This window comes from Oryctolagus cuniculus, chromosome 5 (assembly GCF_964237555.1).
Source record: "Oryctolagus cuniculus chromosome 5, mOryCun1.1, whole genome shotgun sequence".
In the NCBI taxonomy this organism is placed as follows: domain Eukaryota; kingdom Metazoa; phylum Chordata; class Mammalia; order Lagomorpha; family Leporidae; genus Oryctolagus; species Oryctolagus cuniculus.
In genome coordinates this window covers 2,738,029-2,753,393 of record NC_091436.1, presented here as the reverse complement: position 1 = coordinate 2,753,393, position 15,365 = coordinate 2,738,029, and the positions used below count along the sequence as shown (strand labels likewise).

Sequence of the window (15,365 nt, the reverse complement as noted above, 5' to 3'; positions counted from 1 at the left end):
CCACAGCTTAGCCAACAACAAAACCTTGCTGCCAGCCCAGTTTTCCTTCGTATGATAACTGCAGCCTGGGAAAAGCTTGACTTGCTCATTTGGGCCTACTTTAGCCAAATCCAGGATGCTTTTGGTGAAACAAAACGTGTCTGTCTGGGTTCCTTTTACGTGGAAATCAGATGCCCAAGTATCACTTGTGTCTCTCCAGGGAATTTTCCATCGGCATGACTCTCGGCCTGGAGGGACCCAGCTGCTTCCCCGGCCAAGCCCTCCGTGGAATCCCAGCAGCCAGTGCACTTCCCTCGGACCTCAGCTCCAACTTGAGGAGGCTTCGGAAAGGCCTGCCGGGCAGGGCAGAAGGCTGCACATGACGCAGCCCTGAGCATCCCTGGGCTGGAGGGGCAGGGACGTGGTCCCTCCCTGCTGGCCCTCCCAGGGGCCAGCACCGGCACCCCCCCCCCCGCCCCGATGCAGGAGTCCTGCACACAGACACTCACACAGGCTGTGCATGCCATGCCGAGCACCGTCCATCCCCTCCAAGGCACAGGACCACAGGGTGGGGGGGCAGCCAAGCCCATCCCCAGCCAGCACCTCCTGGCCCTACCTCTGCAACCCTTCCTCCCCGCAGGGCTTCAAGTTCACCCGGAGCTGGGTCTGCAGCCTGGCCTAGGCAGCTAGTGCCACCCACCCTGACTCCCCGGAGACACACAGATCGGCTAAGTCTACTCAAGTAGTCTTGCTATGGAAGCCCGGAGGAGGACGAGGCCCAGGCAGAGCACTCCAGGGGAGGGACCTCAGCCCCTCCCCTCCTGCTGCCCCCTCTGCTTTCTCCCCCTCCCCCTACCTTGCTCCTCGCTGCCGCTGCCCCCAAACCAGGCAGTGGGTTCCTCCTCGGACCGCCGGGAGCCTCCTCCACCGCCTCCACCCTCGAGGGCTTTCCGCTTCTTGGACATCTCGGCCCAGGGCTGGGGCTTTGGGGGTTTTCCAGCCCCCCCTCGCCCTCCCCCCTCGGAGAGGAGAGTGAAGGTGGGGTTAAGAGCAGGGGGGGTGGTGAGGTGGAGACTGAGGGGTGGGGCGAAGAGACCAGGGAGGCAGCCTGGAGGAAATCGCTGCTTACAGAGGGAGAGGGAATGGCAGGAGGGGGCAGGGACTCGGTGCAGAAATCCTGGAGTCGGTTCATCCGTGCAGCCCTCCGTCTAGGGGCTGCTGGCGCCTCTCTCTCCCTCTCTCTCTCTCCCCCCTCCCCCTTCCTCTTCTTCCTTCAACTCCAAAGGTGAGCCCAGAGGGGAGGAGAGACCAGAACCCCCCCCCCCCCCAGAGAAGCTGCTGGTGCAAGGGCAGATTCTGTCCCCAGGCCCCCGGTCTACTCTGGGAAGAGCTGCGTTCTGGCCGTGTGTGCTGGGGGCGGGGTGCCCCGTGTGCTCTGTCTGGTGGGGAGGGGCGTTGGGGGTCAGCGGCACTAAGAGACTGCCAGGGAAACTGTGTGGAATGAAGACAATACAGCGCCGCAGAACGCAGCACCGCGATGTGACGCTGTCAGGTGCGGGGACTCCGGACCTCTTTCTCCCCTATGGCATCAGGGATCAAAGAGGCTGGGAAGGCAGACGCAGCCGGGGGAGGGGGTCCCGTCCCCGCTGAGAAGCGGAGGGCGGCGGGAGAGCAGAGGGAAGTTGGGGCGCACGCGCTGCCCTTGTCCGGGCCGCCTCCGGAGGCACCTGCGGGTCTGGCGCGGTAGCCGCTGCGGTTTGCAGCTGGCGCGCAGCCTCGTCCGGAGCCTGGGGCCGGCGCCTGGCGGACCCGGCATTCGCCAGAGGCAGTAGCGGTGCACCCGGGCTGCTGCCGCCCCGGTGCCTCCTCTGCAAACCCTCGCGACTTCTGGCTTTGCAAACTCCGGGTCCCCCTTCCCGGTCCCACTCACTGCCCCTCCCCCAAAACGGGGCGACCACGGACACAGCAAGCCACACGCACGCACGCACATTTTATTATTGCCGGAGGGACGAAGGGAAATGATGGCATGTTTTCTTTTTTTTTTTTAAGTAAGGAAAAGATTAGAATTAAGTTTTTTCTGAACCGTCAAGGGTTAAATAACAGATAAAAGGAATTGTCAACTTACCCGCCAAAGTGTGCAGAAGCGCATCCCTGTTCTCCGCTGCATGTCAAGTTCACGAGTGCAGAAGGGGGTGGGGGTGGGACTCGGGGCGCCCGCAGCCAGGAGGGTCCCTGGCAGCAGCGAGAACTGCTCAGAAGTAGTTGCCAAAGGTGCCTGGGGCTGGCCCAAGTTCAGCACCTGTCCGAGACGCCGCGTCTGTCCACTCAGCGGGGGCATCCCCAGGGCCACGGACACTCTGGGTCTCGGCGCTGATCCTCCCGGACAGGGGCGCGCAACCCTGGGCCGCGTGAACGCTCCTCTTTCGTTCCAGTCCAGCCCGGGGTCTCGGAGCGCGCGAAGCGCGGACGAAGGCCGGTCCATCTGGGTTCCAGCTCACAGCCGAAGCAACTTTGAACTCACACACCTGCGTGTGGGGCCGCGTGTGCACGCGTGTGCACGCGTGTGTGCCTCGCGTGTGCCCGCGCGCGCTTCGCGTTTGGGGGTGCGACTCTCCTGGCCGCCTGGAACTTGGAGAGTTTTCCTTTAAGCCGGCGCGGCTGCTCGGACCCCCCCCCCCCCCCCCCGCCCGCGTCCAACAGGAGGCGATGACGTTTGCAGCCTCGTTGCCAGAACCGTCCCCAGGCTGCCGCTGCCGCTCATTGACAGGAGCAGGCGCTCGGACGTCAGCAGCCGGACCTTCGGCGAGGCCGCTCCCGCAGGGCCGGCTCCCACCCCCGCACCTGCCCGCCCGCCCCGGGGGAGGGGGGCTGAAGCCAAAGCCGCCGCCGGGGAGCGCGGAGGGGGCGACTCCGCTCGGCCCGCTTTGTCCTGAGCTCGCGAGTGTATATAAATAGTGCGGTCTCCAGCCAGACTCGCACCCTCTCCGCACGCCCCCGCCCCTTGTCACTCTGTGCGGGGGTCGCTCCGCTGGGAGGGAGGCGGGGGGCGGGGAGGTAGCGAGTGGAAACAGACACGGCTTCTGCAGCCTCTCCCCATTCATAGATTCGGTTGGAGTCTTGGGGCCGCAGCTCCGGGAGTCTATGAATGGATGGCTGCGCGCGCGCGGGGACCACCAGGCCCTGGCGGATGTGGCCTGCGCTGGGGGCGCCCTTGCCAGATGGGGGCGGGAGGGGGGAGGGGGCAAAAGAGCACTCTTAAGAGGCCAAAGGTCTACCCTCTCCCGTTCCTGGAGCCCACCCCCTGGGGTCTTTTCTGCCTCTAAGATGCTGGAACGCAAGCAGAGAGCTGCGCTCACCCCCACCCCCACCCCCGCACTACCGAGAGCCCGGGTGGGGACCCGGACCACGGCCGTTCTGCAGTACAGAGGGTAGCCAGAGAGAGGAGAGTGGCCACGTGGCTCAGGGCAGTGGCTGGCGCCCAGAATGTAGCCTCCTCCGCACCCGCGCTCCGGGAGCAGCGAGACCCGAGCTTAGCAGGAGGAGGCGCGGAGTGAGGGTGCGGGGGCCGCAGCGCCTGTTCCCCCGCGGGGTCCGCCCGCACGGAATCCGCAGGCTTGCGCGAGAGCTGCTGCAGGGCGAGCCCCCCCACCCGGCACCCGACCCCTGCCCCCGGCTGGGCGCGGCTTCTGGTCCTCACACAGAATCCCGAAGGACTGGGTTCTGCGGTGTCTTGTACACTGCGGGAGCTTCATAAACGCACCCAGTGGTTTCCAGTTGTGCTCAAGGCGCGAACGTTGGCCATGTGAACCTCAGTGAGACCAGTGCGCTGGTCGGGCACAGCAGACGGCCCGGAGGGGGTGTCTGAGCACCTGAGGCCCTGAGCGGGCAGGCCTGACCCCGGGCCGTAGGGAGGAGGCCCGTTTCCTTTTCGGTCTGGCCCTGCCCCAGCGGAGGCCACCTGGCCACCAAATCCCACTCCCGTGCTACCCTGGGGGAGCCCTTGGCAGCAGCCCCCACATTTCCTACCATTCCGTCCCCTTACTACACACACACACACACACACACACGTGCATGCACACAGACAAGCTCTTAACAGATGCACACATACACACATGTATGCACACACATATATGCATACATGCATAAACATACGTATACACATATACATATGCACACATGTGTGCGTATACACATATGTGTGCGTGCACATTAACATACAAAAGCATGTAAACACATACATGCTCAGCGCACATATGCATATACACATGCATGCATGTACATATATGTATACACGTTCATGTACATGTGCACACATATATGCATATGGACACGAACATGGACACATGCTCAGCGCATACATACATACACACATACACATGTGCAGGTGCACATGCACACATACGTATACACACATGCATATGTACATGTGTGTGCATACACTTTAATACATATATATAGGGCCGGCGCCGCGGCTCACTAGGCTAATCCTCCGCCTAGCGGCGCCGGCACACCGGGTTCTAGTCCCGGTCGGGGCGCCGGATTCTGTCCCGGTTGCCCCTCTTCCAGGCCAGCCCTCTGCTGTGGCCAGGGAGTGCAGTGGAGGATGGCCCAGGTGCTTGGGCCCTGCACCCCATGGGAGACCAGGAAAAGCACCTGGCTCCTGGCTCCTGCCATCGGATCAGCGCGGTGCGCCGGCCGCAGCGCGCCAGCCGCGGCGGCCATTGGAGGGTGAACCAACGGCAAAAGGAAGACCTTTCTCTCTGTCTCTCTCTCTCACTGTCCACTCTGCCTGTCAAAAAATAAAAAAAAAATAAAAAAAAAATAAAAAAAAAATACATATATATAAATACACAAACACACCTACACATATGCACATATGCACACAGTTACACCCTGCCACACCCCTTGTCCCCTGCACTGTGCCCTGATCTCATCTACGGCTGCTGCGGTCCGGGTGGCCCTCAGGACTTGGCCTGCAGGCTCTCAGTGGTATCTGGGCACTGATGACTTCTGCTCAGCCTGGACTCCGTCTCTACGGCAGCTCCTTGTGGGTGTCCAGGGGATCTGAAACCTCAGCTGCCCTCACACCCACCGCTGTCTCAGGAGATGGAAACCTCTTGCTCCCTTTGCCCTCAAGCCCAAGCCACCAGCATAACAGTGACCGCTGTGCTCACCCCCATTCCCTGTGTCCCCGGGGTCTTCCCTCCTGGCCCTGCTCCCGTCACACTGGGGCTGCTGCTGCCCCCTCCCAGCCCACACCCCTTCACTCCATTCCAGGGCAGCAGCCACGACTGTGCTGTTGAAACCCACGGCACTGCTAAAACCCTCTCAGAGAAGCTCGGACCCTGAAATGCTCCTGGAAGCTGGGCGTGGGGGTAGGGAGAGGCCTTGCGCCTGTCTCTTTCGTTTGCCTTGCTCCTGGGTCCTCAGCTCCATGGCCATCCCAGAACCCACCCGCACACTGGGGCAGCCCCGATGCCTCTCCATAGTGGTCTGCTGCGTGTCGGGAGTATCAGCAGGGCTGTTCCTCCCCACCCGCATCCTCTCTGGACACCTCCCCAGCCAATACTGGGCACTACTGCCCTGGTCCTTCCCGTGCACACGTGGCTGAAGGGTGAACATGTAACAAAGCCTTCAAACCACACTCAGGAGTCCTGACAGCATAAGGAAAGCCTTGAGACATTTTGTAAAGGATTTCTATTTACTTGTTTATTTGAAAGGCAGAGCAACACAGAGAGAGGTGGAGATGGAAAGAGGTCTTCCATCTGCTGGTTCACTCCCCAAATATCCACAACAGTCAGAGCTATGCCAGGCCAAAGGCAGGAACCAGGAACTTCATCAGAGTCTCCCACATGGGTGGCAGAGGCCCAAGCACTTGGGCCATCTTCTGCTGCTTTCCCATGTGCATTAATAGGGAGCTGGATTGGAAGCGGACCTGCCGGGACTTGAACCAGCACTGTGATATGGGAAGCTAGCATTGCAAGCAGCAGTTGGACCCCATGCACCAGAGCACCTTGACCCAAAGGCCACTTTATAAGCACCCATGGGTAGAAAAGCTGGCACTCTTCCCATGGTGCTGGCACAGTCATCTCTAGCCCGAAAGGAATTTCTAAGTTAAGTTATGGAAAATTGCTTTTAAGTGAGTGCAGGAGACTCAGCAGACCTGAACTAGCATGCCTCAATTTGTGAATGAACCCGTAAAACCTAAAAATTCAGAAGCTAAACACTGTGCATCACTCACGTTTTCAGTGGTAAATAATTTTCAAATTTACAAAGAAGTTGCAATGAAAACCGTACAGAAATACACAAACACCTGTTGCCGATTCACCTGTTGCTGGCATTTTGCTCCCATTTTACGACTTACACACTCATTCCCATTCTATGGTCCTAGGAGAGGGAGTTACATACTTGTGGGCCCTTCACTTCCCTGTGTGGTTTCCTAAAACCAGAGGTAATTCCCTATAGGAACACAGGGCTGTCATCTGTGAGGGCACTGACGTGGTACCTTGGTCTACCGCCCCCTGCAGTCCGGGACAAAGAATCGCATGTCCTTCCCCACTTGGGAGTCCTTCAGCTTGGACAATCCTTGGCTTCAGCTTGGACAATCCTTGGCCTCCTTTGTGCCGACATAGATGTTTCTGAAGAGTGCAGAGCATCTTCCCAGTTGTAATGCAGCTGTCAGGGCCTGGATGTGTCGCAGCATGGAACTTAGGCACTGTGCTCTCCAGAAGGGTACACCCAGAGCCCGCTGTGGCCTCTGTCCCCGTGGCTGCAGGGCACGCCTGGAGCCCGCCGTGGCCTCCATCCCCGTGGCTGCAGGGCACACCTGGAGCCCGCCGTGGCCTCCATCACCTTGGCTGCAGGGCACGCCTGGAGCCCGCCGTGGCCTCTGTCCCCATGGCTGCAGGACATGCCTGGAGCCCACCGTGGCCTCCGTCCCCTTGGCTGCAGGGCACGCCTGGAGCCTACCGTGGCCTCCATCCCCGTGGCTGCAGGACATGCCTGGAGCCCACCGTGGCCTCCGTCCCCTTGGCTACAGGGCACGCCTGGAGCCTACCGTGGCCTCCGTCCCCTTGGCTGCAGGGCATGTCTGGAGCCCGCCATGGCCTCTGTCCCCTTGGCTGCAGGGCATGCCTGGAGCCCGCCGTGGCCTCTGTCCCCATGGCTGCAGGACATGCCTGGAGCCCACCGTGGCCTCCGTCCCCGTGGTTGCAGGGGACTCTGATCGAGGCGTTGTCTGTGTTCTAACTTTGCTCCACTTGCAGCTGGTCGGTGAGCAGACACGATGGGGAGCAGATACCTGGCTCCTCCTGGAATCAGCACCCGCTCAGGGCTCCGGCTCATCAGCCTCTGCCACTCAGTGCCTGTGCTGGGGGGTGGGGGGGAGCCTTCCCCTCAACTACTCATCAGCCGGTCAGCAGTGTTGCCCATTTTTAGTGGCTAAGAATTCATTCCCTAATGCAATGATCCCGCTGCTCACATTTGATCCAGTAAAAGAGCCAGTGAGAGAACTCGGAGTGGGTGCCTGTGCCCCCACAGCCAGCCCCCCACTTCCAGGACATCCTCACTCTGGCAAAATAGATGTCCCAGGCTCCTCCTAGCCTACCTTGCTTCTGTCAGGGAGCCAGACACCTCCGGGAGGAACACAGCTCCTTTTCGTGGAATTAGACACCAAGACCTGTTTCCTGATGTGCTCATTGCTGCTGGGGTGTCCCTGCAGCAGTCACATCTAGGCAATCAAGGCACACACATATGTGCACATGCACACACACACTTGTACACAGACGTATCCACACGCACAGGCATGCACACACATAGACTCACACACACAGACACACACACAGGCTCACACACACATAGGCACACACACACAGAGGCCCGCACACAGGCACACACACATACAGAGGTACACATACACACACAGAGGCACATACACACAGAGGCCCACACACAGGCACACCAACACACATAGATACACACACAGGCTCACACACATAGATACACACACAGGCTCACACACACAGGCACACACATTTGTGCACATGCACACACACACTTGTACACAGATGTATCCACACGCACAGGCACGCACACACATAGATGCAAACACACACACAGAGGGCTCACAGACACACACACAGGCACACACACATGCAGAGGTACGCATACACACACAGAGGTGTACACAAACAGAGGCACACACACAGGCACACCAACACACATAGATAGACACACAGGCAAGCACACACACAGGCACACACACAGAGGGCTCACAGACATACACACAGACACACACACATGCCGAGGTACACATACACACACAGAGGCACACACACACAGAGGCCCACACACAGGCACACCAACACACATAGATAGACACACAGGCAAACACACACATAGGCACACACACAGAGGGCTCACAGACACAGAGGCCCACACACAGGCACACATGCATGCAGAGGTACGCATACACACACAGAGGTGTACACAAACAGAAGCACCCACACAGGCACACACACAGAGGTGCACACAAGAGCACACAGGCCTACAGCCACAGGTGCACACACACAGGCTCACAGACACATGGGCACACACACACAGGTACACAGGCACACCCACACACATGGACACACACAGGCACACACACACATTCAGACGCACACGGTCGATCCTTACACATTTCAGAACGCAGGGGTCTTCATTGCCTCTCCCCATTGTATCCGTGTGCGTCGGTTCCATCACAGTGAGGACTGGGGCTCCCAGCACCCGTGTTTGCTGATCCACCTGTGTGACTTGCTGTGAAGCTGGGCGTGTTGAGGCTGCTAGGAGGATGGTAGCCTGCCTGTGTAAGAGGGGTTGAAGAACACGAGAACTTGTAGAAAATGCATTTATGTGCAATGGAACAAGGAAAGAAGCCCTGCGAGCAAGACCAGCCTCCCGTCTGCCTGCCTCAGCCCGAGGTGCCCCTGCCTGCCCTTTATCAGAAAGCACTCACTCAGGGCCGGCGCTGCGGTGCAGTGGGGAAAGCCACCGCCCAGGAGGCTGGCATCCCACAGGGGCTCCAGTTTGCGATCCAGCTGCTCCACTTCTCATCAAGCTCCCTGCTGATGTGCCTGGGAAGGTAGTGGGAGATGGACCAAGTGCTTGGGCCCCTGCACCATGAGGGAGACCTGGAAGAAGCTCCTGGCCCAGCACTAGCTGCTGTAGCCATCTGGGGGAGTGAACCAGTGGATGGAAGAGCTCTCTCTCTCTGTCTCTGTCTCTGTCTCTCTCTCTCTCTCTAACTCTTCAAATTAAATAAATATTAAAAAATAAAAGGAATTCTCTGACTTGAGGAACTAAGACAGCTGGCCGACAAGGCTCTAAGCCCTGGGCTGAGGGAGCCACGTGCTCCTCCAGGATAAGAATCCCGAGGGCCAGCTCTGTCCGGAGGGGTTTGTTTAGGGGAATTTCCACGTCCAGAAATCCCCCACCCACACTTTCCCACAAGAGGGAGGCAGGGAGAAGCAACAGCGGACCCAGGCCCATGGCCATAAAGACTCCAGTCTGAGTGCACACGGGCGTAGGAGTTCCTGCGTCCTCACTTTGTCAGGAAAACGTTGCGGCCTCGCTCACCACTGCTCTCGGCCTCAGGTCTGGGTTCCTCCCTGAGCCGCCAGGAACAGGCAGATGTGCGTTTACTGTCCGAGTTTCCTCCACCACCTGCGGCGCACCGCGCATGCTCTCTCCCATTCGCGGCTGCAGGCTTCACACCCGGCGGCAGCCATCTCTGGGTCATGGACCCACACCTGCACCAGCTTGTTCTGGGAGCGGCCCTGCCCTGCGTGTTCAGGGACCACAGCACACGCAGCCGGCCTCCTGTGTGGACAGTTAGGTGATTTCCAGTCGTTTCCAGTCACAAAAATGCGGTGGTGAATTACTCTGTGAGTTTATGATTTCATCCTGTGGGCGGGATAACTTCAGGGGAACTTTCTGGAAGCAGGCAGCTGGAGCACAGGGCAGGCACCCAGAGTCTCATCCGAGGCGGGCACGGTCGTTTGAGAACTGCTCCGGCTTGCAACTCGCCCATCGTTGTCTTTCCATGAAGAACCATAAATAAAATGCCCCAACTGCGAGCAGATGTCCTTCAATGAGGAAGTATTCAATGAGTTCTAAGGAGGTAAGTTGGCTCCCCGAGCAGAAGTGATGAGGGTGAGGGACTGCTTCCTCTGAGATCACTCGGAATGCGACGCAGGAAGCAGCTCCTGGTACATGAGGGCATGCGTCTGTAACACCTGCCCACCAAGTTGGCCACACAAATTTCCACCCAGTATTTGCTTTGGATGGAATAAAACACTCTGGAAAATCAGTCCACTGGAAGCCAACAAGGATATCCTGTTCTTCCTCATCGAATCTGGGGAAATCCTTAATACAACCAAACGTCTGCTTCCTTATCTGTAAAACAGGGATAAAATAGTGTTTTCCATCATTTCCTGATAGGCTTCAGGATCAAACAGTGCATCACTTAAAGGCATAACCATCAGCAATCCACTTATCTATATATCTCTACCATCCATCAGGCTTCTGATCATCTGTCTACATATCGATCCTGTTATCTACCTGTCACCTGTCTATCTAGCAAGTATCTGTCTGTGGCATGTATGCCTGTCATCTTTGAAACATCTCCCTACTGGGACCAGCACTGTGGTGGAACAGGTAAAGCCACCGCCTATAGTGCCAGCATCCCATATGCTGGTTTGAGTCCCAGCTGCTCCACTTCCAATCCAGCTGTCTGCTATAGCCTGGGAAAACAGTAAAAGATGACCCAGGTCCTTGAGCTCCTGTACCCATATGGGATTCCTGGAACAAGCTCCTGGCTCCTGGCTTTGGATTGGCCCAGCTGTGGCCATTGCGGCCATTTGGGGAGTGAACCAGCAGGTGGAAGACTTTCTCTCCCCCCCCCACCTCTTTCTCTCTGCCTTTGCCTCTCTGTAACTCTGCCTTTCAAATAATAAATAAATAAATCTTTAAAAAAAGAGAACTACCTACCAAGATAATGAGAGGAAAGAATTTGAATTTAGGGAACCCGCACGCCTGCTCATGGCTGTCCTCGCCACCTTTAACTCAGGCTTAACTCGGGAAAGATTGTTCTGCCTTGCTGGGTGTTCTCCGCCACCTTTATAAAAGGAGAGAGCCAAACTCATTCACCTGTGAGTCTCCTTCCAGCTCCTGTGAGGCTGTCAGTGAGGGCACGGAGGGCCGAGCCGAATTCCACGCCCCCTCTTTGAAGGGCTTCACCAAGAAATAAAGTCTCTGAAAAGGAAACTTTTAACAGAGAACTGGGACAGTGTCTTCAATCGAAGATCACGTTTCCAGCTCGGAGGGGTGGAACCAGACGCTTTTGACTCTGTGGAAAATACATCATTCTTTTCCTTGCCTCTCCCTGAGAGCTAAAATCATGACTGAATTTAGTTCGCTAGCAAAGAAAGACTGCCCCCCCCCGAAAAAAAATAGAAGAAAGGCGGGGAGAGCGGAGGGTCTCAAGGCCCACTCCCCTCACACATGCTCCGCTCAGGTGACACCAGAGCATCCGAGGGGCCTGTGGGCTGTGGGAGGAAAGCGCACACCCTCGCTCACACCGACCTGCACCTGCACCTGCACTTCTGAAATTCAGCTTCATCGGTGGCTGCAAAGGCCTCATCCGAGGAGCAGCCTCTCCTGGCCTGCGCCGAGCAGGGCAGGGGCAGCCGTGCACTGTGCCATGGGCACGCCCCCTCTGACCCTCGCTCAGCATCACCACCCCTTGCCCCAAACTGTACCCTCTGCTCGGCGATCTTCAACCCCTTGGGCTGAGTGCCAGGCTTCTGTCTCCTTCACCCTCCCAGCGGCTCCCAGGAAAACTGATCACTCCTCCCCTCTCCCCTCTCTCCCACACCCCTCTGTCCCCAGATATCCCACCACTCAGTGTCCCATCACCACCCGTGGTGTAACTCAGCACCCACGACCACAGGCGGCCACCTGGCGTGTCCCTGTCTCAGTCCCAGGGGACGTCTGACTGGCTGCAGAGCATCCAAGAAGTCCCTCAAGGGTGGTCAGCGCAGGCTCCCGCTCGCGCCTCCAGCCTCGTCCCCCTCCCTGGCCCAGAGCTCCTCTCTCTCCAGGCGACCCCCAGCCCCTTGTGCCTCCCCACCCTCACCAGGCCCGCCCCTGCCCAGCACCCTGCCTCGGCCCTCCCCTGGCTCTGAGCCCTCTTGGGTTCCAGTCCCGCCTATGCCTCCACCTGGGAGCTCACATACTCCCTGACCCCTTGGGATGAGGTCAGTAGGCTCGACCAGCCTGCCCAGGCTTGGCCCCACTGCCTCGCAGCCAGCAGAGGGTGTGAGCGAGGGACCCTCCTCCCGCCCCCACCGCTGGTTCCCACTCACAGTGGCTGTGGGATCAGCCCACTGATCAGGGGCTCAGTGCAGCCAGAGCTGGCCGCCCAGCAGTGTCTCTCTGTCTCCCCCCCATACCGGTCCCTTCACAGCAGGACTAGCCACCGAGACCCCAACACCATTTTCTGTGTGAGGTATGGGGTGAGGGGAGAGACGGACGCCCATCTTTTCCCTGATGCCTTGAGCAGATTGTTCTACCTCCCTCACTGGGACTTTGTCACTGGACTAAGCCTGTCACCTCCCCAGCATGACCAGGGAGGGGCCAGCCAGAAAAGGAGATGGGAGGTCAGAACTTGGAACTGCCGCCAATGGCCCTCCCCCTCCCAACTCGAGCACAGGCCCAGGCCCCTCTGGTCAGTGCCCAGCAGTCCTCTGTGCCTGGCTCCCACCCGTGTGGCCTGACATCCTGGGCGCTTCCGCTTTCACAGCTCCGATGTTCTACTTCAGCATGAATCCAAGGAAGGAACCAAGCACAGGAGGTACTGTGCTCCCCACACCGAACACGCCTTAATTCAGGGTACCCCAATTTCCTTGTGAGATGTCACTTGTTCCGTGTGAGTGACTGTAGACTTTGGCCAATTTGTAGGGCAGTCAACAGAGGTGCCACATGCATTTTGACTTCAGAACAGCAAGGGATATGCTCCAACAGAACCAGCGCTAATGAGTTAGAGGCAGAAGTCAGCTAGGAACAGACATGAAAGCTGTCAAGGGGGGGGGGTTGCTAGGCCAACTTACAAATTGTCCCTTCTTGTGGATAACTAAAGGCAGCGTTTTGCTCAGAGTTAACCTGGACTACGTGTGTTCAACTCTGCACTCTCGGGAAGAAGACGGCTTTTTAGTGCCGTGGAAGCTGCAGACGGCAGTGAGGCTGCTTGGGAAGTCAGCGCTCCCTGGAACCCTGCAGGGTCTCTGTTACTCATTAAGGTCTCACAGCCCCCGCCCCCTGCTATCTGTGAGAACACAAGGGGTTTCCGACATGGAAAATAAGTAAATATGTCACCAAAAGTCGAGACGTTGCTGCTTCCAGATTCGAGACAGTGCTCGACACTCTGCGGGTCCTTTGCAGCTTTGGAATTTTCCATGGAGAAATGCTAAAATTTTTGACTAATGTACAAGTGAAAGAACACGCGGTCACAACATGGAACCCATTTATAATTTGATCTCTGATCAAGAATTTTTTTTCAATGATTTCTTTTGGTAACCATAGCAATGTTAAAATAAAACATATACGTGTGCAATGATGCTGTAAGGGAACTATTAAGACGTGCTTATGCACATATTCAATTTGAACAAAGACCCAAGATGGCAGAAACTCCACACAAGCAGGGAACCAGGGAACACTTTTAATTCACTTTTTGCTTGCATCTACCAATTTCTCTTAAAAATTTTTAAATACAGGCCAGCGCCGCGGCTCATTAGGCTAATCCTCCGCCTAGCGGTGCCGGCACACCAGGTTCTAGTCCCGGTTGGGGCGCCGGATTCTGTCCCGGTTGCCCCTCTTCCAGGCCAGCTCTCTGCTGTGGCCAGGGAGTGCAGTGGAGGATGGCCCAGGTGCTTGGGCCCTGCACCCCATGGGAGACCAGGAAAAGCACCTGGCTCCTGGCTCCTGCCATCGGATCAGCGCGGTGCACCGGCCGCGGCGGCCATTGGAGGGTGAACCAACGGCAAAGGAAGACCTTTCTCTCTGTCTCTCTCTCTCACTGTCCACTCTGCCTGTCAAAAAATAAATAAATAAAAAATAAAAAAATTTTAAATACAAGTGGAAAATAGCTAATAAAATATTTCAACTGCGAGTGATACAGTGAGTGAAGTTCACCGATGATAGAACAAGGTAAGGAAGAAGAGAGAAGGAAGCTTGCAGCCCCAGCGGAGGGCTCTGGCTCCGGCCTGATCTGCGCTGGAACCTGCACTCAGACGTCCAGACAAGCAGGACCCCATTGCCCAGGGCTGCTTGCAAGAAGATGTACTTGCTGAGCAGGGCCCACGTGCCGGACGCAGCACCTCGCACGCCAGAGCCCAGGCTGGGGAGAATCAGGGCGGACTCTCTCCCTGGTGCCCGGGAGTGGCTGGGCTCCGGGCAGCAGGGGCAACCACGGCTGGCCAGGGACAGGACACCTGCCAGGGAGCTATGGTGTTGGGGGCGGGGCCGGGACACGGGACAGGAAGAGTCCTTGGAAGTGGCACTTCTGGTGGGGCACCCAAACTCAGGGAGAAGAAGGGGAGAAAGAGCCTGCCAGAGGCAGTGGTGAGACAGACACCCAGGGGCTGCCTTGTGATTGGTTCTCAGCAGAAGAGGGGCCGGGCAGGAGAGTGAGAGCCCTTGTGACTGGTCCTCAGGATTAGGTCTATGCTTGTGACTGGTCCTCAGGATTAGGTCTATGCTAAGGCGGCAGGTAGCCGTGGACAGGTGTTCAGCAGGAAGATGACAGCTGCTTTCTCTCTTCTCCAGAGCTCTGGAAGCTCCCCGGCTCTCCTATGCATGCAGTCAGCCCCAAATTCCCTTCGAAAGTCTTTGGGTAGTCACATTCCCGAAGATGTAATCATAAGTCATGACATCCCTTTGCGTGATTGACAGAAAGATGAGGTCCCCAAAGGTGTCTGTGTCTTAAGCCCCAGAGCCCGTAGCAAGGAGCCGACGCGGCCAAGGGAGCTCAGTGGACGAGGTTAAAGGTGATTATCCTGAGATGTCAGACCAGCCTAAATTACCCAGAAGGCCTGCCCCGTTGAATCATGGGACTCCTTAAAGGAGGGATTTCCCAGCTGTGGTCAGAGGGGGCGGAGGAAGGGGCCCCAGCTGAGGCGTGCAGGAGCTGGAAGAAGCCAGCTCCTAGAGCTGCTGTCCTGGGGTCACCCCAGGGAGCCCCATCTCAGACCCGCGACCTGCAGAATCGCAAGGTAGACGTGTAGTGAGCTATTACAGCAGTAGTAGGAAACAGACACCTGGGTCAGTAGGGACCCACAATGGTCTCCCAA

General features: G+C 57.7%; 1 protein-coding gene across 2 annotated transcripts in view; it reads right to left on the bottom strand.

Annotated features, from left to right (window-relative positions):
- The window catches only part of PDE10A (phosphodiesterase 10A), a 631,241-nt gene extending 628,642 nt beyond the window's left edge, over positions 1-2,599 (bottom strand). The window contains exon 1 of one of the 2 annotated variants that reach the window (XM_070073294.1): positions 2,105-2,599. Coding sequence is in view for 1 of the 2 variants with exons in the window: in XM_051855147.2 (XP_051711107.1) it covers positions 836-944 (109 nt within the window). In the remaining variant the exon portion in view is untranslated. Of the gene's footprint in view, positions 1-835; positions 1,198-2,104 lie in introns of those variants that run through there. The other variant, XM_051855147.2, reaches the window with a different exon arrangement.
- Between the last annotated feature and the right edge of the window lie 12,766 nt (positions 2,600-15,365).